The 26,306-nt window shown below is 43.0% G+C and overlaps 1 protein-coding gene across 4 annotated transcripts in view; it reads right to left on the reverse strand.

Moving 5' to 3' along the window:
* ZNF423 (zinc finger protein 423) overlaps positions 1-26,306 on the reverse strand; it is a 441,008-nt gene that overhangs the window by 142,543 nt on the left and 272,159 nt on the right. For all 4 annotated transcript variants that reach the window (XM_007474837.2, XM_016424091.2, XM_016424089.2 and 1 more), the window contains 2 exons: positions 15,402-18,625; positions 4,958-5,042 (listed from right to left, as the gene is read on the reverse strand). In XM_007474837.2, coding sequence (XP_007474899.1) covers positions 4,958-5,042; positions 15,402-18,625 — 3,309 coding nt within the window. The remainder of the gene's footprint in view (positions 1-4,957; positions 5,043-15,401; positions 18,626-26,306) is intronic.

Here is a 26,306-nt window from a genome sequence, read left to right on the forward strand (position 1 = left end):
TCACCATGTTCATTCCCATTCCCATACCTTTGCTCATGTCACTCCACTCTCCAGGAAGGTCCTCTCCTCCTTCTCCATCCACTCAAATCTTCCCTAGTCATTGAGAGTAAAATTCAAACTCATTCCTCCATGGAGCTCTCTGAGTTGCCTGCAGTCCCCAAGAATCTTCTCTGTAACTACTACATTACCAATTATCTGTACTGCTCCTTTGGCATTTGTTGCATGCTGCTCTGTATTGTAATTATTTGTGTACATGAATCTTCTCCTCCAATTAGTCTACACATTTCAGGAGAGCAGGACCATGTGGATTACATCTTTGTATCCTCCATGGTGCCCCAGATGGGAAGACCTGGCACAGGGGATTGTGCCCCATCAAGGAGAAGGCCAGCCCTGGACTCAGGAAACCTGCATTAATATCCCAGCTCTGACAATAATAACTATGAGAAATTGGGGCAGGTCTCTTGAACTTCCTGGCCCTCAGGTTCTTCAGAAAAAGGGGGAAATAGTGTCATAGTATATTTTCCACCTTTTTTCACAGGGCTATCAAGAAGAAGGTACTTTGTAAAACCTCCAAGCACTTAAGAGATGGGAACTGACTGGTTTTTCACATACGAATTAGTCAAAAAAACTTCATACAGTGGGTGATGGGACGGTACATATAGAGGAGAAGCAGGATCACAAATTAAGGAAAGTTTCACAGGTGATGACCTATTGATGATTCTAGAAAACCAACTAGGTCAGAGAACCGAAAGTATAACCTAATATAAACCTACCTCCCTACTGTCTGCCACTCTAAAAAACTCAAGCTGCAGTCAGGACTTCCATGATGGTCTGCCTAGAACCCTGAGGTCCTGGCCAGTATCAATCCTTGCTTCCACTCTCCACATGCTTTTCGCACAACATACTTAGATCCTTTCATTCTAGCACAACAACATACTATTTCCAATACCTAGTACTCTTCACCCAGATATTAATAATCATATCAATAATATCTCACACTTATATGGCATTTTAAGATTTTCAAAATACTTCCCATATGTTATTTCACTGGATCTTTATAAAAACCTTGTGTGAGTGGTTACTATAATTATCCAGTTTTATATATGAAGAAACTGAGGCCAGGAGAGAGTAAATAACTTTGCAAGGGTCATATACCTGGAAAGGATCTAAGGCAGGATTAGAATTTAGGCTTTCCTGATTCCAAGTTTAGCACACTATTCACTACATAGGCAAACCAAACCACCACCACCTTGGCCACCATCTTCCCTCAGATCCAATGAAGAAAACTCAGGACCCAAGAATCTCGGGAAGAGAAGTGCTTCCAGCCCCAACTCCATCATCCTTGGGAGTATCCTTAATGAAGCTACTGCCCAGTAGTTGCTCTTCTAAGGGTTCTAGCAAAGGCTATGGCAGACAGAGAAAAAGATTCTGCCTCCAAAGTCTTGGCATTTGTCAATAGCTTAACACCATTTTATTAGTTGAAATGGCATTAAGGAAGAGGCAGTAATATCTCTTTTGCTGCTGTACCCTAAGGATCAGGAGACTTTTTTTTATCTCACTTGCAACTAAAACCTATTACATATTGTCTCCTCCATTAGAATCTGAGTGCCTTGAACAACAAGGGATGTCTTATTTTTCTATTTGAATATCCAGCACTTAGCACAATTCATTACATATAGTAAGTGCTTAATAAATGCTTTATTCATTCACAGACATGCCCTTATCTGAGACAAAAACCATTACAAAATGTATAATAAGAAAAGCACTGAATTTGGAAAAAGCATTCAATTTAAAATCAAAGAATCTGGGTTTGAACCCCAGCTCTGCCTCTATCTATATCTATTTCTATTTCTTCTTATTATTATTATTAACTACCACTTATGTAGCCCTTAAAGGTTTGTAAAATGCTTTACAAATATTATCTCATTTTCTCCTCACAACAACTCTGAAAGGCAGGTGTTGTTATTATGTGTATTTTACAAATGAAGAAACTAAGGCAGAAAGAGTTAAACTAACTTGACGAGGGTCACACAGTTAGTAAATGTCTCAGATGAGATTTGAACGCAGATACTCTTGACTCCGTGGTCAGAGCTCTAACTATTGCAGCAACAACTGTCTAATGTGATCTGGGGCAATCAATAAATCAATAAGAATTCATAAAACAAGTACTATATAGCAAACCTTGGAGCAAAGATATAAAATCAAGAAAATTAAAGTCCCTGACCTCACTGAGCTTGCATTCAATTGAAGAAACCACATGTATTCATTTAAGCATGTTATAAATACAAAGTGATAGGGGAGTTTCTTCCCAAGAGGCAAAGAGGGCCCTCCCAAAATATCCTAGATGCATTCCTTATTATCTTCTATGACCAATGTACAAATTGTACCAGTGTACCAAAGGTACCAATGGAACACTCTGACTACCTATCCTCCTTCCAAACAAGGGACTGAAATGAACCACCTTACCTTATCATAAAGGACAAATACAATTTCCTTTGTTCCCCTCTGTCTCAATTACCTTATCTTCAAATGGAGGAGGGTTGCTTTGTAATTGCTCTTCCAGTTCAAAAATCTAAGATCCTATATGGCAGGGCTAACTCAACTGGTCAGAAGAGGTAATAATATGGAGAAAAAAAGGAGCAGACTGGAGAGTAAGGAGATCTAGGTTTTCTCTCTGACTCTGTCCTAAACTAGATATGTGGCCTCAGGCAGCTCCCCTCCATTCGAAACAGCAGACTATTTTTAAGCACCTACAGGCAAAGTCTAATATCCTAGGACAAAAAAAGAGATATGACAGAGTGCCATGCTTTCAGGGAACTTTCAATCTAAAGAGGGAGAAGACCCATTCACAGGGCAAAAGAAGGGATGTTCAGGAAAAGTGCTATGAGAACTCTGAGGAAGTAGTGATCACATGGGTATGTAATTAGAAATCTTGTGCCTTTGAACTACATTTCCCAGGAGCCCACAGACTTCCTGTCATTAAGTGCTGACATAGAAAGGAGATAAATTGGGAGGGCTTCCGAAACTAGCACTCTTTCCTTCCTGGGTAGGGACACTGGTGGAGTGGGCTGTTTGAGCAGGTAAATTAGTCATGAGCATGTGGTTTTATTTTGCAACTTCTAGTGATTATTAATAAATCTTATAAAATATAATATTTGAAGTTATTATATATTAATTTTAATTTTTATATGAGTGAGGAGTTGGTAATTTTATCATACATTTTCAGTTCTTTCAGAGGTCCTCTTTGAGTTCTAACATGCTATGGTCCTCGATCTTCCCCTCCAAGTCCACCTTTCATTAGGCAGGTCCATTAAATACATACATCCCCACCCCCAAAGCAACATGCCTCCACACCAGGAGACAACTTCCTCCCCATCTACCCATTTTGTCATACCCATGAATAGTCCAGGAAGCCCAGAACCTAAGTGGCCCCAGGTGGACCACAACTCAAAAAGGGAAAAACTTCATCTCAGATCCACATTGTAGTTGGAGACCACATTTTCCTTTTTTTGTCCCATCCCCTTTTTCCCCCCCACAGCTCAAGTTAAAAGGAAATATTCCTCCCTTTGCCCAAGAAGCCTCGATTCTTTCAGGTTTAGTAACAAAAGAGAGGGAGAAGGAGAAGAATGAAAAAAAAAAAAACTTTGAAATCACCATGGTCCAATTAGCAAGGCTCTCACCCTTCATGCTTACAAACAAGAGATTACATTAACACCTGCTACAAAAGCAAACATTTTTAGATATCTTCATCTTCACCTCCTTGACACTCCCTTGAAAGGCCTCTGAGCAGTCTGGTGACTGACAGAGTGTGTGTGTGTGTGTGTGTGTGTGTGTGTGTGTGTGTGTGTGTGTGTGTGTGTGTGTGTGTGTGTGTGTGTGTTTGTAAATTACACAGCCAGTGCTTTAAAAAATAAAAAAACCCAAAGATGAAAAAGTCACAATCTCCATGCGCAGCTCTGAGCTTTATTCCTTGGTCTGGCCCCCAACAGGGCTTACCCCCCCTACCACTCCTCCACTCATCCCACTAACCACTCCCTTCAGATATTCATGGACTGTTCCCACTACAAAAAGTCCAACCGAGCAAGCAGACAGAGAGAAAGACTCCAGGGAGGGCAAGCAAGCAATTTCCAGGAGACCAGTTCTATTTTATGGGTGATAAAGACTGCAGGTTGGGGAGCAGAAGGCTGGCCTGAGCCTTGAAGACTCTGCAACCTCCCTAGACCCAGAATGAGAGGCTATCAGGCACTCCCTTTGTGGTACACTCATCCAAATAAATGGACCTCCTGGGCCATCTCGTACATTTATAACCTGTGGGCCGATAGGAAAAACACTTCTTTGCACTGGTCAGAGAGGCGGCTCTGTGGCTGCGGCACGGATACAACCCTTTCGACTACAATAACACTTTATTACCGGGCTTGTTACCCTCGTGCTGAGCTGGGAAGCCGGGAGGACTTTCTCTTTAAAAGCACCACATCTAGGAAAGCTGAACTTTCAAAAGTCCAGGACCATTTGAAAAGAGAAAGTACTGAAATAACTTTGTAAGCATTCTGTTTTGACAATGTGCCTGAGGAATTCGCCACATTTAGCTAGGAAATGCGAGCAGTTAAATCTATTCAATGTCATGACATACAAAATTGGAGCGTAATTGCCCCTAAGTGGTTGACAACTGCAAAGTACTTTTTATAGGGAAAGAGGGAAATTTCTGCTAGAAAATGGAAGATATTGTCAAAAGTTGGATTGCCACATAAGTGGCATAAGAGGACTCAGATGGAGAGAGAGAGAGAGAGAGAGAAAGCCAGCAGGAACACTTTCCATCCCCCTCACTCCCATTCCTCACAATGAGATAGCCCAGAAACAGGCGCAACGATGACAATGTCAGCAGACTTAAAAGTGATCCCCGAATGGTTCAATAGGGAGGAAACAGACCCCAAGGAAGTAGGCTAAAACCCCCTCTTACCAATCATATGGTTGGCAACGTGGATTTGAATTTCTCTTTCGTTTTCAAAGGTCATCTGGCACTTGATGCACTGATATGTCTTTTTCTGTTTAAAAACAAAAGGAAGAGTGATTAAGAAAGTGGCCAGACCTGCAGGAAAGTGCAAAGTTCATGTCAAATGACTCGCAAATGCCAAATATATACATTCCATCTCCCCATGCTGCTTTGTCGAGTTCTACCAAATCATCTTGGCTTTCCAGCGCTGACAGCAGTTTTGAAAGAACTGCCAGGTTCTAAAAGGCCTGGTATCTTTGGTGAACCCACTCCTCACCTGAACTGGTTAATAACTTCAGTCCCCAAATCAGTTACTATTTGGAGAAACTGAGGACTGGCCCTTAGAGCCTCTAGTGGCATTGAATCATTGCATTAAGACAAGTCCATGCTGGAAGATACACCAGAGAAACAGAAAACTATCCAGGAATGATGGACTGCAGAGAAACCACAATCAATGCTTTGGCCATTTTTTTATGTCCCCACAAAAACAAAAACCAGAAATTCTTATCTTGGAGTCTGCAAACTATTATTTATAAATCGCTTCATAACTGCATTATATATATTTTGTTTCCTTTATAATCCCATGTGCTTTATTTTGTGCATTTAAACACGATATTATGAGAAAAACAGGCTTTACCAAAACTGCCAAAAAAAGGGATCTGTGGCATAACTGCTGTCCTAAAGCAATGAAAAATTTCTTTCCATTGTGGCATTGCTTTCCACGTCTATCCTATGTTGCCTACCTCATAGGTTGACCCCATAGAGACTATGATGCACAAAGTAGAAGGTGGAGTGAAAAAACAATTATAGAAACCATTTATCCAAACTGAAAAAGAGGGCTGGTGGGCATGATCAGAGGGCGAAGGGGTATGTGGATACTGTTTGGAATGCCAATAGGGAATCAGGCCAAGAATGAAATGTCCTCACGTGAGAACATGAGAAATCACAACAGGCAGCTTCTCCTCCATTTCTGGGTCTCGGTTTATCCTGGGCAGAGATGCAGACCACATCTGAATGTTCAGGGCTAGGGTATTTGTGGGAGGTGAGGATAAAGGGGAGTGAATGAAAAGGCATTAAACACTTGGCTGTAAGACCCTGAGCAAGTCACTTAACCCCCATTTCTAGCCTTTACTGTTCATCTGCCTAGGAACCAATACCAGGTTTCAATCCTAAGATAGAAGGTAAGAGTCCTTAAAAAGAAAAGACATTATTAAACACCCAATCTGCAACAAAGACCCTCTTTTGGCAATTTTCAGTTTAGTCCTGAAGAAGTCCTGAGCAACTGAACTTTCCAGAGGTAGAAGAGAGCTAGTCCAGAGAAGGTCTCCATAGGAAGGGGGGCCTGTCTATCTTACTTTGTGTTTTACATTTAGGTCACAACTGTAACAAGCATGCTCTTACCACCCTGGAATGTTCATCTGTCATGGAGGGAAAAATGGCCACGAGGAAGAGACCTTATTTTTTCCCCCACTTCAAAGGAAGAGGAAAGGGCTGGACAAGAAGATGATGTGAAGAAGGAGGATGAGATTAAGACTGGAGAGTCTGAGATTTTGGAAGGGATGTCCTGTTACATTTGCTACATTCAGTATTCTGAGAAAACAGGGTGTATTGAGGGGACAGGGCTGCAACCAGAGCCAAGGGTATACATTTTCTTACCGGAAATGAAATCCTGGTGTCACTAACTACCCTAATAAAGTATAGAATAGGGAAGTGTATAAAAATAGCAAAAGGCTAAAACCAGGAACTACGATTTTAAACAAATCCCCCTATGGTTAAAATTCCGTAATGGTTAAAAATGATTAAAAAATTTATTTTTTAAAAAGTCTCAAGAGGAGGGAGTGGTGGTATGAAGAAGAACATAAGTTATTGAAGATCAAGAAGACCCGAGTTTGAATCCAACCTTAGATATAGGTGACTATAGGCGAATCACTTAATTTTTAAGTTTCCTCATCCATCAAATGGGGATATAATAATATCAAAAGTACCCTACTTTATACTATGGTTGTGAGGATCCCAGAAATTTTCAGTTGGACAGGACCTCAGTGGCCATCTGCTGTAACCCAAACCCAAGAAGACTCTCCACTCAATGACAAACAGTCATCCCTGCAAAAGAGTTGGGGCTAGAATTCATTACTGTTATAGAGATGGTGAAACTGTTGGATGAAGCCTTTGCCAAACAGACACATCACAGGTGTCCCAGATCATAGTCTTAAGAGTGTAAAACCCTCATTTGGTTCATGAGGAAACTAAGGCCCATAAAAGCTAGAGACTTGCCCAAGACCATAAAGCAGCAAGGAACAGAACTGGAATTTGAAGCCAGGTTTACTGAAAAAAATCCATGTGAATCTATGAGAAATAGTTTGCAAAGACAAAGAAAAATCAGATAATGAATCAAACAGTGCTCTTTACGTTTCTGATATTATTGCTGAGGTTGTGATTTGTAGTATTATTTTATGGCTACAGCACTCTGCTTTAGTCAAGAGAAGTCCAACTGGTGCTGAAGACAACAGAACCTGGAAATAGACTTTGAATGCTATAGAATGTGCTCTGAACCTGGCATTAGGAAAGATGAGTTCTGTTCTGTGATTACTAGTTGTATGACCTTGAGCAAGTAATTTATCCATGTTAAACCTTGATTTTCCTACAGAAAATAATATAGACACGACCATACTCTACCATGAGATCATTGGGAGAATCAAATACTATGTTTAAAGATAATTTGCTTTTCCCTGGCAGCTTAAGGTTTCCAAACCTTTCTTCATGACGGGCTGAGATAGGTGGAAAGAAGCAATGCAGCCTAATGGAAAGGGAGCCAGTCTTCAGTGTCAGGAGACCTAGATTTGATTCCCTCCTCATTTATTAGCTGGAGATGGAAGCATATCACTTGTCTTCTCAAAGACTATTTCATTATTTGTAAGACACATTTTATAATACTTGTATACTAGGTACATCAAAGGGCTATTGGGGGAAAAAATTTTATTCCATGATTCTCAACACTTATCCCCACCATTTGACACACGGTGAAAGAGGTTAAGCTGAAGTATAACTGATGTCCAAGATCATACAGACAGTAAGGGACAGACTTGGGATTAGAACTCAGGTCTTCTGACTCCAAAATCAGGGTTGTTGCTACACTACAATTCCTAATCATAGAGTCATCTCCAAAGGATTTCACTATTGTAAAGCATTTCAAGGTAAGCTACAAACCTCTCCTCTGAGCACGGTGGGACTAATCATTGTTACACAGATGGTGAAGGAGGTACGAGCAATTAGGAAAAGTGGGCAAGAGCAAAGAACTCGGGACCAAGTCTACTTAGTGGCTGGGAGCTGGATGGTAACAAACTACCATCTAAAAAAAGGCCAAGTCCTCTGAAGCAAAAAAAAAAAAATAGAGCTGGATCACAGACTGAGAACAAGAAAGGTCCTTGGAGGAAATGGAACCCAACCCTCTCATTTTACAGATGAAAAAACTGAGGCAAATAGGTTAGGTGACTTGCCCATGGTAATATAACTGGAGGGGGGATTAAGTTGGGATTCGAACACAGATCTTCCTGGCTCAGAAGCCTGAGACTCATTCCAGTATGTAAAAGAACTCTATGACATGAAAAGCTTACTATATCTCAAAGATCCCATCATATCTCATAGGCCAAAAAGATAAGAATTTTTCACGTGAATAACAAAATAATCAAATGATTGATTCCTACTTCACGGCCTTGGGTGTTAAATATCCCTTTCAAGGTCTCCATTTCTTTTTTTTTTCCTTTAAAACCTTTACCACCTTCCACCTCAGAATCAATACAGTGTATTGGTTCCAAGGTAGAAGAGCAGCAAGGGCTAGGTAATGGGGACTTGCCCAGGGTCACACAACTAGGAAGTGTCTGAGGTCAGATTTAAACCAGGACCTTCCTGTCTCTAGGCCTGGCTCTCCATCCACTGAGCCACCCAGCTGCCCCCTAGGTCTCCATTTTTATAATGGGGTTATAAACATTCATCATAAAAGTGGATGTTAAAGAAACCCTAGTAAAAAGAACATTGGGGTCAGAATCAGAAAACCAGGGTTCTACATTATTTCCAATTATACCACTAGAAAAGTCATTTAAAACTTACTCATGTGTCTATGCATTCCAGGTTTCTAAGAATGCTACCTTCATTCAGAGATGGGTAACATAAGAATTTTTCTCATTTTATAGATGAGATGATAGAAGCTCAGCTCAACAATGAGTAAATTAAATGAACACAGAATAGTATACATGTCAGATCTATGCGAAAGGAAAAATTTTGAGACCAAGAAAGAGTTAGAAAAAATTAAAAAAATACAAAAATAGATAATTTTGATTACATTACATTAAAAAGGTTTTTTGCAAACAAAACTAATGCAACCAAAATTAGAAGGGAAGCAACAAATTGGGAAACAATCTTTATAACAAAAACTTCTGACAAAAAGTCTAATCACTCAAATTTATAAGGAACTAATAAATCAATTGTACAAAAAATCAAGCCATTCTCCAATTGAAAAATGGGCAAGGGACATGAATAGGCAATTTTCGTTTAAGAAATCAAAACTATTAATAAGCACATGAAAAAGTGCTCTAAATCCCTCATAATCAGAGAGATACAAATCAAAACAACTCTGACTTATCACGTCACACCTAGCAGATTGGCTAACATGACAGTAAAGGAAAGTAATGAATGCTGGAGGGGATGTGGCAAAGTAGGGACATTAATTCATTGTTGATGGAGTTGTGAATTGATCCAAACATTCTGGAGGGCAATTTGGAACTATGCCCAAAGGGCGCTAAAAGACTGTCTGCCCTTTGATCCAGCCATAGCACTGCTGGGTTTGTGCCCCAAAGAAATAATAAGGAAAAAGACTTATACAAGAATATTCATAGCTGCACAGTTTGTGGTGGCAAAAAAATTGGAAAATGAGGGGATGCCCTTCAATTGGGGAATGGCTGAACAAATTGTGGTACATGTTGGTGATGGAATACTATTGTGCTCAAAGGAATAATAAAGTGGAGGAATTCCATGGAGACTGGAACAACCTCCAGGAAGTGATGCAGAGTGAAAGGAGCAGAACCAGGAGAACATTATACACAGACTGAGGCACTGTGGTAAATTCAAATGTAATGGAATTCTCTATTAGTAGCAATGCGATGATCCAGAACTATTTGGAGGGGCATATGAGAAAGAAAACAATCCACATCCAGAGGAAGAACTATGGGAAAAGAAACAGAAAAAAAACAACCCATTGATCACATGGGTCGGTGGGGCTATGACTGGGAACGTGGACTCTAACAGATCACCCTAGTGCAAATACTAATAATAAGGAAATGGGTCTTGATCGATGACACATGTTAAATCCAGTGGAACTGTATCATATAAGGGAGGAGGTGGGGGAGGGGAGGGAAGGAACATGAGTCTTGTAACCATGGAAAATTATTCTAAATCATCTAATTAAATAAAATTTAAAAATTAAAAATGTTAAAAATGAATTTTAAAAAATTTTAAAAAGAAGTTCACCTCAATAGCTAGGTAGAATTTGAACCTAAATCTGTCCTGACTGCCCTTTGTCTTGCTTCCTTTTCCACAAGACCTCAATGTCCTTCCAACATATTATAAGTCACTCACCTCCCCTGCAAAAATGAGGCTAATACACATAATACATGTTGTTCTTAGAAATGCCATTTTTTGAATCTTAAATCTCTGTATAAATGTGAATGATTCCCCTGAAGCAGTGGAAATTCCTAGTGTTTTAAAAAAAAAAAAGGTTTGGGTAGAATTGATGAGGAAGAAGATGAGTTCTTCAGGCCTCTGCTCTATTTTCTTAAAGAGAGGGTCAGAGATTTATCTCAGACTGTACCTGAACATCTCACTGAATCGTGAGTCCGAGGAGCTTTACTACCCGTGTGACTTTAGGCAAGCCATTCCCTTTCCCTTGGTTTCCTCAAGGCATCTAAGGTCCTTCAAGCTCTAGAACAATGACCCTTTAATTTTTGAGTCATAGAATGGGTTGATCTCCCTTTCCTTCAGTTCAGTCAACCAAATCTCAATTTACTGTCTAAAAAATACAATCAGCTTCATGCTTTAAAAAGAATTTTATATAAGTTCACTCTAGTCTCTGAACAACCCCAAGAGGAGGACTAAGTAAAGTTCCTTGTGTCCATTTAACAGATAAAGAGAACAAAGCCAAGAAAGGGCAATCCCTGAGTGAATCAGGGACAAAGCCACTAGTAGGACTCGGATCTTCAGGCCTGAGCACCCCCACCCCACTACCCCTAAGAGATCATCATTAGGGCCCTGGACTCTTAATAGTCACTTTGTGCCCATACCAGCATCTGGAAAGAACATGTTGCCTGGGAACAAAGCAACAGGCAGACCCCCACACCCCCACCCTCACCTGGGTGGCCAGGGGCCCCTCTGTAAGCACTCCCCCACCCCATAGAGGCCAGACTCTCTGTCCCCAGGGCAGGAGCCAGGAGACAGTCTGCTGGTCAATTCAAGCTCCCCTGAAAAGTGTTTCTGAGGAAGGCCAGGCAAGGTTGAGGGCTGCCTGGGGGGAGAAGGAGGAAATGACTAGAAGAGGAAACCTCACGTCTGTCTCTAAGGCAGCTCAAGTGGAAGCCTAAGAACCATAAATACTGCAGGCTAGGTGCCAGTAGGGGGTAATATTCCATGACTGGACCTTATTTTATTTATCCCTCCTGGGGCAGCCCTGAGCGAAGCAGGTTCGATGTGCACTGAAAATAATTAACATAGGGAGGGCTGAGCATGGGGAGGAAGTGGCTGCCACTCTACACTGCTTTGGAAGCTGGATTCTGATGTGGGAATGAAATCAGTGGTGGAGAACTTTGCAATCCCTTGCGGCAAAGTGGAACTCGAGGGGAAATTTCCATGTGAAGTGACAAAAGACCACAGATTGAGAGAAGCAGCACGCGCACACACCCAGAAAAACCTTCTTAAACACTGATGAACCTAGTCATACAACACACACCAGTTTGCACACACAAACACAGTTTCATTCAATTACAGACACAAATACACTCACCCAAGAGACACACGCTTGTGCATCTGCAGTTGTCACTCACAATGACCCACATCTGCAGAGATAGAGACATCCTCAAAAACACAACCATATGCAAACATACTCCATCCTATACATATACTCATGTTCACTCCAATGGACATGGATGGCTGTTGTCCTTCAAACTCAAAGAGGACAAAAATGACATCACTATGTGGGGGTCAATGTGCATCTGTGGCTGATCAGACCAACACAAACTTGGAAGGCTTTACTATGGGGAGGACACAAAAAGTATGAACATTTGGAGTGGAGATATCTCCCAATTTGGCATCTCACATTTCTGTTGAGCTATGGCAATTCTGCTTTGCTCATACAAAGAAATGCCCAAAGATTGTGACACAAGAACCAGGATTCTCACCATAGCCCCCTTTCCTTCACCAATCCCTCTCTATGAGAAACTAGGAGCCCATCATCCACTTGGTATGAAGTGGCCCCAGGACCAGATGATTATGAAAACAATAATAAATAAAAGGGAAAGGTTGAGATTCATTCATTCATGCATGCATGCAGATTCTCTCAGTTTCTGTCCCCTCCTTTCCTGCCCCTCCTATCACTTACCATCTCCTCTCCATCCCCACTCTCCTGCTCCCAAGAAGACAGATGCCTCTTGGTTTTCCTTTTGTGTTTTTTCTGGGTCTCTAACTGAGGAGATAGCATTGCAGGGCATTATCTCTGGCATTCAAAGTACCTTCTCATTCATGCAGGTCCCCTTCCTTCCCTCTTCCCAGAAGCTGGAGCCCAGCATCAGCTCAGCTTATGAAAATATAGATACTAATGCTTTGGTTTCTGTCATCTAGTAATGCTTTTCTACTCCACTGTTACTCTGCTATGTAAGAGAAAGAATGCACCAATTGGGGTAGTGCTCAAGGCAGAAATTAAGGTATGGAAAAAAAGATAAAAGGAAGAGTGTGTACGGAGAAGGTGACCAAGCCCTCAGGAAAGGTGACTCCAAATACTTCCATGCCTCTTGGTAAGCTTCTACAATGGTACTTTACTGAAGAGACAAAAGGACTCTTAATGGGGAGGTAAAACAAATTAGGAGGTCTGGGCCTTCTAGTCCTGGCTCCATAATTTCCCTCTTTAAAATGCCTTAAACTCTCTGTCTCAGTCTTCCCACCTCTGGAATGGTGATCATACTTCTCAGCCAACCCTGTTGCACAAAGGTGTTTTGAAAAGTAAATTATATGATGGATTTAAAAAACATTTTGAAAAGTATAAAATCCTGACCAGTAAGTGGTACTAGTATTATTTTTTAAGCAGTACAGCACAAGAGACCTCAGTCTTTTACAAGTAGCTTCCATCTGTCCCACAGGACTATCATCCCTGAAGAAACTGTTGCTATAAACATTGACCCTACAGTCCTATCAAGACTCAAGTTAGATATTGAGATTTTTTACCTCAAACAACTTAAGGTCCTTGAGATCAAGGAACAAGGAGGCCTAGGTTAAAGGGAAGTGCAATTCCAGGGCCTTTGAAGGTTTACTAGACAAGGAGCCTAAGGCTCGGACTGTGGCCATGGAATGGCCTTCAAGTGGGACTAGATAAGACAATGCCTTTTCTAAGTAACTCCTGCAGATGTGGCATGTTCCATCGCTCTACACTTGCAGATATGTAGACCTGAACCAATTTCTAGGCTATATCTGACTCTCTCAGGGCAGTAAGGCAATATTCCATGAGGAGACTGTATTTGCCAACATAGCCTTCAAATGACCTGGAGAGTAGAGAAAAGCAACCTTTGGGATTGTTGAACCTTTGAAAGGCCGCTGTTAAGCTCCAATTTTGACTACAATGGTTAAAATTTCATTCCAAGTCTCTCCAAGATTTGGGAAAACTACTCCAAGTCCATATGATTATATCTCCAGCTATCACCTTCTTTTAGCAAGTCATCAGCATTCTCTATCTCGGTCTCAATCTGTCTCTCTCTCCCTCTCTCGGTGTCTGTCTGTCTGTCTCTCTCTCTCTCTGTCTCTCTCCCCTCCCCACCATGGAACCTATTGCATGCAAGTCCCAAGGCCAAATACCACCAGCAAGCACCTGTGGCAAAAGGCTACAGCCCCAAATCCTGCCTCCCTCAAGGCCAGCAACAGTAGCACCTGGAAGAGTTTACTCTTAGGAAACATTTGGCATCTCCACCCATCTGGAAACAACACAAACCCAGAGAGAATCTGAAGGCCCTGCAGGTCTAATGCTTGAGAAGCAAACAGCCAGATGGAAGAGTGGGGATCCTATGGAAAATCTTCACTCAGCCTCCTGGACCCAAGCTCCGCAGTCACCTAGGAAAAGGCTGCGGAGACTCTGCTTTCCAAAAAAAATTGTTCCAAAAATGTGAGGCAGATACATCCAGTCAGGGCATTCTTGTGAAGAGCAGATAAGTATGATAGAAAGAGAACTGGATTTAGACTTGGAAATGTTGATTCAAATCTCTGATCATAAATAGAACTTTAAGAACTGGATAGGATATTGGAGTTCATCTCACCCAACCCCCTCCTTGTACAGATGTGAAAACTGATGCCCAGAGACTTACTCAAGGCATACAGATAGTGTCAGAGACAAGATTTGAACCCAAGCCTCCTAACTCAAACTGTAACAACCTTTCTACCCTGCTAATGTGGTGAACGGATTTGAATGAGAGAGAAGGTAAGAATGGTGTCCTCAAGGAGCTAATAATCTCTCCACTGAGGCAGAAGTAAGGCTAAACTTCTCTCTGAAAAGAATAAACACATATACAGGCCAAGAGACCAAAAGCAAGTCATTCCACTTTTCTGAGATATATTTTTCTCATCTGCAAAATTGCAATTCATTTTTATAACTTCTGTTATCTGTATGAACTTGGGCAAGTCAGTTAACTTGGGAGGGCGAGGGGCATGCACGTGTACACCTCAATTTGCTCATCTATGAAGTGAGGACTAGATGATCTCTAGGGTGTTTTCCATCTTGAAATAATCAATGAACAAGTAAGCAAGGAAGGAAATACTTTGGGTCCCGTGATCCCATCGAGACCTCACCACACTGTAAAAAGAAAAAAAATTTGTCCACAAAAGGGATGTGTGTGTATGTGTGTGTGTGTGTCTGTGTGTCTGTCTCTGTGCCTGTATGTGTGTATACACGTTCAGGAATGGGGAGGTGGAGGAAGACAGGCTAGGGAGAGAAGTCACCCTTGTGCTAGTTTCCTGTTCCAATGATAAGAAGAAGGAACACCTAGTCCTAAAGCCCAAAAGGTCAAACATGCTGGCTCAAAACGGGCCTGACTATGGTTCTGAATCCCGTAGCAGAAACCCTGCTGCACTATGAAACGGGGAGGCAGCTTGGCCAGCGAGAGCTACTTACTCTGGGGACAGGAGATGTCTGGGCGCCTTTCCTCTGCCCGCTGGTCTCAGGGGTCAGGTCCCTGTGGTCCATCTGTACATGGCTCTCCAGGTCCTCCGCACTCTCAAACTTCACGCTGCACTCCGGACACCGGAGGCTCCCGCACGGCCGCTCACTGGGCTCTGGTGGGGTCATGCCAGACACCTGTCCGTTGGTGCTGCGGGTCATACAGCCGGCGCACAGGCCGTAGGGCAAGCCGTTGACATCCAATTTTACCAGGTCCTGCTTGTTTCGAAACTCCTTGAGGCAAAGGGCACATTTGTAGAGCTTCTGCAGGGACTGGCCGTTGGGGGAGGAGGCGGCCGAGTTGCCCGCCAGCTTCTGCATGTGGAAGGTGCCGTGGATCTTGAGCTCCAGGGTGGAGGTGACTGTCTGCATGCAGACCACGCAGCGGAAGCCGGTGAGAGAGTTGCGCAGGTCGGGGTGCATCTGGCAGTGTTCAATGAACTCCTCCTCGCTCTGAAGGGGCATCTTGCAGATGCGGCAGGTGCCCGTGTCCAGGCTCTTACTGTGTGTCACCTTGTGCTCCGTGAGCGTCAACAGTGATGGGAACCGCTCCCCGCAGATGGGGCACATGTAATGCTTGGCGGGGCCCCGGTGAGTCTGCATGTGCTCCCGCAGCCCGTTCTCCGAGAAGAAGGTCCGTGAGCAGACGTTGCACTTGTGGCTGCCTTTGATGAACTCTGCCTTCTTCCGGGAGCAGTCGTCCTCCCCGGGCCGGATGTTGTGGTCCCGTAGGCGATGGTTCTGCAGCAGAACCTCCATGGTGTAGGCGGCCCCACAAATGTCACAGCCGTACATGGGTTCCGAGGCATCCACGTCATCCTCGCTGGCCTCGTGGCTGTTGGGGGCTTCAGGGTTCTTCATGAGCATGTTCTGGATATCCGCCGGCTCTGCCTTCTTGCTGGCCGGCGGCATGCCGTTGGCCGTGCCGTTCTCCGCCGCCGCATCAAAGACGCAGTGTTTCTCCCGCAGGTGTTTCTCCAGGAGGATGATGGCGTGGAAGGCCTTGCTGCAGAACTTGCAGTTGTACTTTTTGCTATGGGTGGTGATATGGCACTGTAGCTCCACCTCAGTGCTAAAGGTCTCCCCGCAAAAGATGCACTTGTGGGACTTGGTTGGGTTGCCCAGGTGGCTGTGTTTGACGTGGATCTGCAGGTCCACCTCCTTCCGGAAGTCCCAGTTGCAGGCTGTGCAGCGGTACATCTTCTTTTCGTTGCTGTGTTTCACCGCCAAATGCACTTGGATGGAGACCTTGGAATCAAAGACTTCTTGGCAGAGTGTGCAGTGATAGAGCACGAAGGTATGCATGTCCAGCAAATGTTTTTGCAAATCGTCCACGGACGAGAACTGTTTATCGCAGCTCTCACACACATAATGGGTCGAAGTGGTCATGTAGTGGACCGTGAGGTGCTGAAGAAGTGAGTCCTGGGAGTCAAAGTCTTCTTTACACTGAGGGCACGACTGTTTCCTTAAAAGCAGCTCCAGATGCAATTTTAAATGGGTTTGGAAACTTTCAAAGTTGGAGAACTTGAGATCACACTGATTGCATGGGTATTCACCATTGGAAACCGAGTTGATGCTAGCAGAGAGTCTCTGCCTTTTAGGGGAAGAGACTTCCACATCAGAAGAAACTGGGCTCTGCTCTGCCTTAGACTTTTTGTTGTGTGCCAATGGAATATTCTTGTGGTTTTCTTTGATATGCTTTGTAAGCTTTAGAATGGAGCCAAAAATGGGGGAGTTTGTGCAATACGGGCAGGAGTAAACTTCCATAAACGACTGTGTTGGCTGTACAACAGGGGATTCCAGTTTTGAGTTGCCCACATTGCAGTGGGTCTGCTGGATGTGTTCCGTGAGGGAGGACTCTGTGAGGAAGCCCATGGAGCACTGGTTGCAGAAGAAGGCATTGTTGCCATCTGCAGGGTTGGCATTGGGGCCACAGTGGGTGACGCGAATGTGCTCCTGGAGGCTATTGATGTCGGCGAACATCTCAGGGCAGTAGTTGCAGTGGAAGGCGGAGATGTTACTGAACTGCATCATGGGGTAGGCGTGGTTCTTGTGGACCTTCCGCACATGCTCGTTTAGGTTGTACAGCGTGGGCATAGAGTCCAGGCAAACCTGGCACGTGTGGCTCTGTTGGGGCTTGTCCACGTGGATCGTCTTCAGGTGAATCTCCAGGACGGCCAGGCTGTTAAAGTCTCTCTTGGAGCAGTAGGGGCAGCTGTAGGTGACCTTGGACCAGCTCTGCCCCTCCTCCCGGTCCACAGCCCGGATCTTTTTCTGGCCCCGTAAAGGCTTCAACGTGGAGTCTGGGGTGGAGCCTCGCTCCACAGAGGCGCTGGAGTCAGGGGTGGCACTGCTCATGGATGCCACGCTGCCCAGCACCGGGTCAGGGCTGATGCTGTGGTTGCTAGAATCTGGCTGCCGGTGGCTATCCAGGTGGCAATAGACCTCCTCCACCGAGGAGAACTGCTCGGGGCACATGGGGCACTTGTGTTTCTTGTTGGCATGGGCTTGATGGATATGGGCAAGCAGCGAGTTCTCGTCCACAAACACCTCCGGGCAGTGGATGCACTGCAGGTCAGCCTTCTCCGAGAGCTGGGGATGGCGGGTCAAGACGTGCTTCTCCAGCTCCTCAGTCTGGCTGAAGGTGTCCTCGCAGTAGTCACACATGAAGTCGTCCTTCTTCGTCTCCTTCTCCGACTTGGCGACGTGCTCCTTGTTCTTCTTATGGGCCTGCATGTGGCTCTGCAGGGAGCTGGTGGAGGAGAAGCCCCGCTTGCACACCGTGCACTTGAAGGGCTTGCTTGAGCTGTGGGTCTTGAGGTGGATCTTGAGGTGGTCGCTGCGGGAGAAGGCCGCCTCGCACTCGTGGCAGTGATATTTCTTGTCGCCCGTGTGGAGTTTGATGTGCCGGTCCCGGCTCCTCTTATGCTTGAAGAGCCGGCTGCAGTAGGTACACTTGAAGGGGAGCTTGTCGCTATGGATCTGCTCGTGCCTCTTAAGGTAGCTCAGGCGGATGAAGGACTTGTCACAAAACTGACACGGGTAGGGCAGGCCGGTCCCCCCTTCCTCCTCTCCGATGCCGAGGTCACACCCATCTCCTATCATCTGAGTAGGTGACGCAACATCTTTGCTGGAGGGAGATGAAGCCACCCAGGAGAGCTGTGGGTCGTCATCACCATCTGTAATGGGAAGGCAGAAAGGAGATTAAAGACAATTCCCAGGGCATCTGTGAAATAAGGACAAAGCTTCTCAACAACACTATGCCTTCTACTACTGCATAACTAACCAACTGCTCAGAGGAAAACTAGGGGAGGAGGGGGGTTAGAGAGAAAACAAAACAAATCAAAAAAGCAGACAGAGAGGGAATAGGGACAAGATGCCTTTCAGATTATAAAGGATGTTGGGAAAGCAAACAGCACACAGTGTCATTTCTCAAGAAGCCGGCCAGATATTAACGGGAAACCTCTTTTCCATTAATAACACACCTATCCATGGCCTTCTTAGCTACCATGGTCCCCCAAGGCCCCACAGCTCCCCAAAGAAGTTAAATCCCAGGGTAAGATCTAACAAGTATGAGTAGCTCCAACAGCCCATACCAATTTGGAAGTCATCACTGAAGTGGGGAGGGCGCTACGGCTAACTTCCTACTGACTGGCTTCTTTTAACTGTCTTCTGCTAGTTTAGAACCAAATGACAATTACTGAGACCCCAAACGCTCTGATCCCCGAGTTTTCAATGCCCCAAGATAATACTGAATGGTATCTCTAAGAGTCCTAAAAATGTTCCTCTCCCCCCGCCAAAAAAAGTCTCAGAACCCAAATTACTTTCACTCATTTTATTTGATGACAAAATGAATAAATGCCATACATGACCCTGTGGGAATGACAAGAGTGACAGAACCAAATAATGTGGAAACAAATCTCGAACAAAGTTTGAAAGTGTTGGCCTTAATAGAAGGCACATGGAGATGGAGGACACAGAATTTAAAGGAGATCATGGGAGTCCCTTGAGTCTCTATCACATGAGGAGAAATTTCCCTCTCTTGTAAATCTGTCCATAGCATACAACCAGAGGGGCTTAGGTTCCCAATAAAATGGCTTGGCATTATGTCCTTGCACTGATGTCAATAAGAGGGCATTTCCAGGCCACAAGGGAACTTCATTAAAGAAAGACCCAAACACAATGTAAGGGAGGACCTATAAGCCCATTAGTGACAGGCAAGGGTCAGGCAAGGCTTTATCAAAGAGCTGAGAAATCGTTATCTACCTAAGGGGAGAAGGTAATGTCCAGTCCTATCAATTCCCCAGCCAAGACCAAGAGAACAACAAAAACAAAAATTGGCCGTTGAAGAAAAAACAAAACCACCCAGACTGAAAGGGGAAAAGTTAAGTTACCAAAGACACTAACGATAAGGAGAACAGAACGAAGCCAGCCGTCCTGTGTAGTGAGTTGAAAAGATCACGTTTCATGTCAAGCAGGATATAAAACTTAATAATGAATGAAATAGGCCGCAGAGTTGCTGCGGGGGAGGGGAGAGACAAACAAAACATTAAATTAAGCTGCACTGACCTTTTTTGTGTGTAAACCCAGCAAAGCAGTTCTCTCTGCTCTCCCTCCACCCTCTGCTTCCTCCCAGACAAACAAGACCGTTTACCCTTATAAAACATTTAATGATCCCATTCCAACTATTTCTTAAAGCAGCCAATAAAAGTGGCCTCCCAGGCCTTTCATGTAAGGGAGTGGGCACGCGCGCGCACACACACACACACACATACAGACATGTGGACACAAATACACTCATACAAGAGAAAATTCAAAAGCACATGTTAATGCATTGAAAAAGGAACAATTCATAGCTGCGGTGATAGACTAAATAAGAAAGACACACAAAACTTGGTCCAGAAACCCTCTAAGTTCTTCTTCTTCCCCATAAACCAATCACCCTCCTCCTTCCCACAATGCAATGGAACTGGCTACCTACTTGGCACTGCCAGGACATGGGCTCTAAATCACCCCCTGGCAGCACTACAGTCCCACCCTAACCTTTTGCCGGTGATGTGGGAAGCAGCAGACTAATCAGCGGTGGGCGTCAGACAAAGATGTTCCAGATAGCCGAGTACAAACCCAGGCCCCCATATAACTCCAGGCGTTAATCTTCCTGTTCACCCATCACTCCTGAACTATCCCTCAAACTGGAAACCAGGTCGCCATGAGTCACATCAGGGAGCGCAGATTCTCAAGTCTTCTTTCCTGGTAGTCTCTCTCCCTCTGATGCCACCAAGCAAGGGCTCCTTCCCTAAGCAAAGGAGATGAGGTCCCCAGGGAGACTCACATTACTGGACCCTTTGGACTAGAACAATCAAGCTGGCTGCCCACTTCCTGGATTACATTCGGTGGGGAGGCACCCATGGATCACTGCTTGCTAATTCCCAACTCACCGCCAGCTGGGCTCCTCCAGGGGCCAGGAGACAAAAGGGATGGAGAAGAAGGCTGGAAGTGGGGTGATTGGTTCACTAGCACACGCTGATCCTGCCCCCAACTTGTGGGGCTGAGCTGGGGTTTTTGTTTGTTTATTTTTGCGTTTAATGTTTTATTATATCAAGATATATCTGCTGCTGGAATGCACATGGACTCTTGGCCAATCCAATTCATTAAACAAAAAGCTAAGAGCTATTGCTTCTCCAAGAACAGCAACAACAGCAACATTTTAGAGAGAAATTCTGTATCCAAGTAGAGGCTAGGGAAGCAAGCAGGAATGGGGCAAGATGAGAGTGGCGTCATTCTTTCCCAGAAAGTAGCCAATCAGTTTTTTAGACATCTTTCAGTTTGGGTACTACTAATCTTCAGTTGTCAAACAGAGGAGGACCTCAGTATAAATCCAAGAATGTTCTCTCTGTCTCTCGGTCTCGGTCTGTCTCTGTCTGTCTGTCTCTCTCTCTTTCTGTCTCTGTCTCTCTCTCTCTCAGCCTCCCAAAATCTTAAATTTATATTCTTGCTAAATAATCCTTCCAAACATACATACATATAAACAGTATAAGAGAGGACTTCAGGTTTCCTTAAAAAATAACACCCAAAAGTCAGATTCTCCTCAACCCACAAGCTTCAATTGTTTTCTCTCTTAGAGGTAGGTACAGAGCAAGGCACACTTGTCAACAATTTTAGAAAACAAGGCTAAGCATTTTATTATGTGGATGGCAAAACTGAGCACTTGCTGAGATGATAATTATTTGCATTCAAATGAAATGAGGTTGTTTTAAATTGAAAAAGATGAATTGGGGAAAATGGCCATGTTTACATAAAAAGTTGAAAAATCAAATTACTATCTGTTTGCTAAAAAAAAAAAAGCTATTAACTTTTGTGTCCAAATGCCTTTTCCCTGTAAATGAAGGCTTCCTAACCTGAGGTCAGTAATCTTGTTTTTATTTTTAATAATTTTGTATGTATATTTCAATATAATTCATTTCATAATAATAGACATTTTCGGTCCATCTATTACAGGCTTTACTAGATAACCAAAGGGTTGTTGCAAAAAAAGGTTAAAGACCCCTTTTGTAAATGCTTTGGGGATTTGGTGCATTTATCAGTCTGGAAGCAGATTCAATTCATTTCAATTCAATTCAAGAAACATGTAAGTGTTGGTTAATGTTAAGAGACTGGAGATACTGAGTCAAAAATGAAGAGATTCTGCCCTCAAAAAATTTACATTTTATAGGGATAAGACATGTACACAGATAAAAAAATACAGAAGATGGACAAAATGAGAAAAGGCAACTTTAAGAGCAGCAGAGTACACACTCTGGAGGAATCGGGAAAACACTCATTCAGGAACTATACTTTGAGCTATATACTTTGAAGGAAGCTAGAGATTCTACAAGATAGGGAGACAACTAGAAAGAAGTCAGTGGACACCTCTACAAAAGCCAAAAGGCAAGAAAGTTCCTGATGGACCCATGAGGAAAGGGGATGAAGAAGGGAGCTCGTTATAGTCATTCAATGAGCTAATATTTGTAAACCATGAAGCAGAATGCCTGGCACAGAATAGGCACTATATAAATACTTATTCACTTCTTTTCTCCACTTGTAAAGAGATGAGTCAAATGAGACCTATCATTTTTTTAGCCCTTAGCTTCCATCTTAGAATCAATAAATAGTACTGGTTCCAATGCATTAGAGTGGCATGGGCTAAGCAATAGGGGTTTAAGTAGTTTGCTTAGGTTCACGCAACCAGAAAGTATCTGAGACCAAATTTGAACCCGACCTCTCATCTCTGAGTCTGACTCTATGCAATGAGCGTACCTAGCATCCCCAAGATCTGTCATTTTTAAATGTTTCTATGAACCCAAAGGCACATAGTAGGTGTTATATAAATACTCACACCCTTCCCTACCCCTCATATATAGAGGTAAGTCAAATGAAATTTGTCATTTTTCAAAGTCTTCATCTCATCTCAAGGACAGGGAATTGGAAGTTTGGAGAAATAAAAAAAAATAACTATGGTCATCAAGAGATAATATCTATTAACTGCTTGCACACAGTAGGTGCCACATAAATGCTTATTCTCTTCTCTGCTTCTATTATATAAAAGTGAATCAAAATCAACAGCCAATTATTAATAAGAACTTGTTATGTGCCAAGCACTATACTACTACTGCTCTTCCTTTTGAGTTCTTTTTTCACATATGATAAATAAGATTCCTTACCACAACTACTCTAACATGGGCAAGAAATGGATATACAGTGTGCCCACCTAATGGAAGCAGTGCCATAGGTGAAGGCATTAGAAGACATTTTTAAGACACAGCATCAAACAGCTGCCAATTGTGGACCCTAATTTTTTCCCCTTCCCTTGGAATAATAATTCTGCATTAATGCAATCAAAGGAATTTAACAGAATGAGGGGGAGGGGGGAATCATTTCAAAAAGAAGATTAAAGTCATTAAAAACGGCTAATCCTGCAAAATGGGACTGCTCAGAAACAGGACTCACATAGCTACTCCCAGGCTTCTGTCATCGTCGAAGAAAAGAACCAAAATGAGTATTAAAAGGAGAAGAAAATTCAATAAAACTTTAAGGAAAAAAAGAACATTAGACAGGCTATGGAACATAAGTCATCCCTGGGATGGGATGGGATACAACAGCAGAGCTTATGTAAGCACAGAGCAGGGGCCTAAGTGGCCCCCTTAATACTCAGTACATGTATGAAGAAGCTCCAAGAACATATATCATCCCTATCCTAGAGCTCCTTCTCAATCAGGTGTCTTTTAAGTACAGAAGCTCTCTCTCGGAATAACACTGGGATTAAATGCAAGACATAAGATGTTCCTTTTGAGGGAAAGGCAGAAGCTCAAGTTCTGGCTATTTTCCAAAAGGTTCTAGAATAGAAAAAGGGCAGAGTGCACCCTCACCAATGTAAACACAGAGATCAAGAGTTTAGCTGACTCTATTCCCCAGCTGGCTGGACACACATTCATTATCTAAGAGAAGGATATTGGGAATGCCCTCACAGGCTATGCTATATGAATGGAATGGAATATTCCTATGCCACAAAGAATGACAAGTATGACTAGGGCAAAAAACATGACAAAGCAAAGCTTTGGGGGAGTTAACAATGGAAGGCAGTTTTGCTAAATTATTTTCAGTAAATGTACTTTGTAGGGAAGGGGATTGGGAGAACAATGTCTATAGTGACAAAGACAAAATGTATAAATCTTTTTTTAAATATAAGAGAGAGACCTCCAAGTCACAGGATGTGACCGTATGGAGAACTGATAGGGAGACATGGGCAAACGTTTCACAAGATGGGCAAAGTATGGCTGGATTGTTCTCTGTATCACTGGAAAAAAATAATCTCCCAGATGGCCCTACGAATCCCCTTGAGTTAATAAAATACATCCAGGAATGGTAGAATACAGATTTTTATTTACAATGGGCTAAGTTCTCAAGACCATGGGAAAGAAAACAGAAAAGGCATAAGCCAGGATATCTGCCACATGAAACTTAGATCATAGGGAGTAACCAAATTACTACCAGTGATCTAGAGTCAAAAAGAGATTAGTTCTAATTCAGCCTCAGACACTTACCAGCATTGATGCTGGGCAAGTCACTGAGCCTCTATCTGTCTTACTTTCTACTTCTGTAAAAATGAGCACAATAATAGCAAGAGTGATTGTAAGATTTAAAAAAGTACTTTTAATAAACTTTAAAGTGCTGCATAAGTGGTAGCTACTATTATTGTCTATTATAATAATCTGTATTATGAACTATTAAATAATTATTATCCAGGCAAGAAACAGAGATTTCTATTAGACAACATACAAGGGAAAAGGCTGGTGCAAGAAAGAAATCTGGCCTGAAAATCAGGAAAATTGGGTAATGGTCCATTCTGTCACCAACTAGCTCTATAAAGTTAGGCAAGTCAAAATTTTTCTGTTTGTTTCTTTAAACATATAATTAAGAAACTGAACAAGATATTATTAAATTCTATAGATGACCAAAAGTATGTGTTTTTTAAATATAATTAAATGCCTTAATGGATAAAATCATCACCACCTGTGCCACTGAAATGTTGTGAAAATCAAGGAACTACTGTGTAAAATACTTCATAAACTTTAAAGCACTATATAAATGCTAGCTATTGTTGTTGTTGTTGTTGTAGTCAGTCATCATTGTCATCATCTACCTTCAGCCCACAAGTCTCTTGTCTTTGGCCCTCTCCTCAGTCTATATTCTCTCCCTTGGTGATGTGATATATTCCCATGGCTTCAATTATCACCTATATGTGAATTATTCACAAGTCTATATATCCAATCCTATTTTCTCTCTTTAATTCCTGTCCTACATCTCCAACAGCCTACTGGGCATCACCAAGATGTCCCACTGCCTTCTCAAATTCAACATGCCAAAAGTGAATCTCATCATCTTCCATCCCAAACCTGTCTCTTTCAAAATTTCCAACGTTTACTCAGGGCACTACTCTCTTTGCAGTCTTTCACTGGGAAGGGAATCACTGTTGACTCCTCTCCCCCTCACTTCTTACATTCAATCAGATGACAGTTAGTGGGAAGTCCATCTCCCTCATTGCCTCCATTCAATCAGTTGCCCATCTCTGGGAATTCTGTTAACAAAATATCTCTTGTTTCTGTCCTCTTCTTATCCGTCACAGGGCCTTCCAACACCTTTGTTTGGACCTTCATTACCATTCACTTGGACTACAGTAATAGCTTCCTGATTGGCTTTCCTGTCTTTGTCTATCCCTCCTTCAAACTTCCCTTCACATAATTGTTAAAATAATCAGTCTCTCTATCTTACTATGGCCTTCTGTAAATCAGAAATTTATCAGCAGTATCCTATTGCCCATGGCATAAAGAAGAAAATGCTTACCCTGTCACTTAGAGCCCTTTATGCAACCTAGCTCCAACCTACTCCCATATCCAGGCTTTTTTCACAGAGCTGTACACATTGTAGACTTTAGCCAACTGGACCACTAGCTAATCCTAGCCAATCTGCCATCTCCTGCCCCTCAACATCCATCCAAACTCTGTTATACCTGGAACATACTCCCTCCTTATCTCTGTCTCATAAATTCTTTTTCTAAGGCTTAGCTCAGATTCCTCACAAACTTCTGCCACCCACTAAATGTATTCCTTCCTTCCTCAAATTTCTTCCAAAAACTTTTTGCCTAGATCTCGCCTTTCCCCCTTTTCTTCACAAAATCATCTATCCCTCAAGTAGAATGTAATCTCCTTGGGGGACAAGCAACTGCCATATTTAGTGTGGGCCACATATGCTGAAACTGCATATCTGGCCCACATCCTGAGCACCTCTAGAGTGCCTAGCACCCAAACGAGGCCTCACAGAGAG

Source organism: Monodelphis domestica, chromosome 1, assembly GCF_027887165.1.
Source record: "Monodelphis domestica isolate mMonDom1 chromosome 1, mMonDom1.pri, whole genome shotgun sequence".
Lineage (NCBI taxonomy): Eukaryota > Metazoa > Chordata > Mammalia > Didelphimorphia > Didelphidae > Monodelphis > Monodelphis domestica.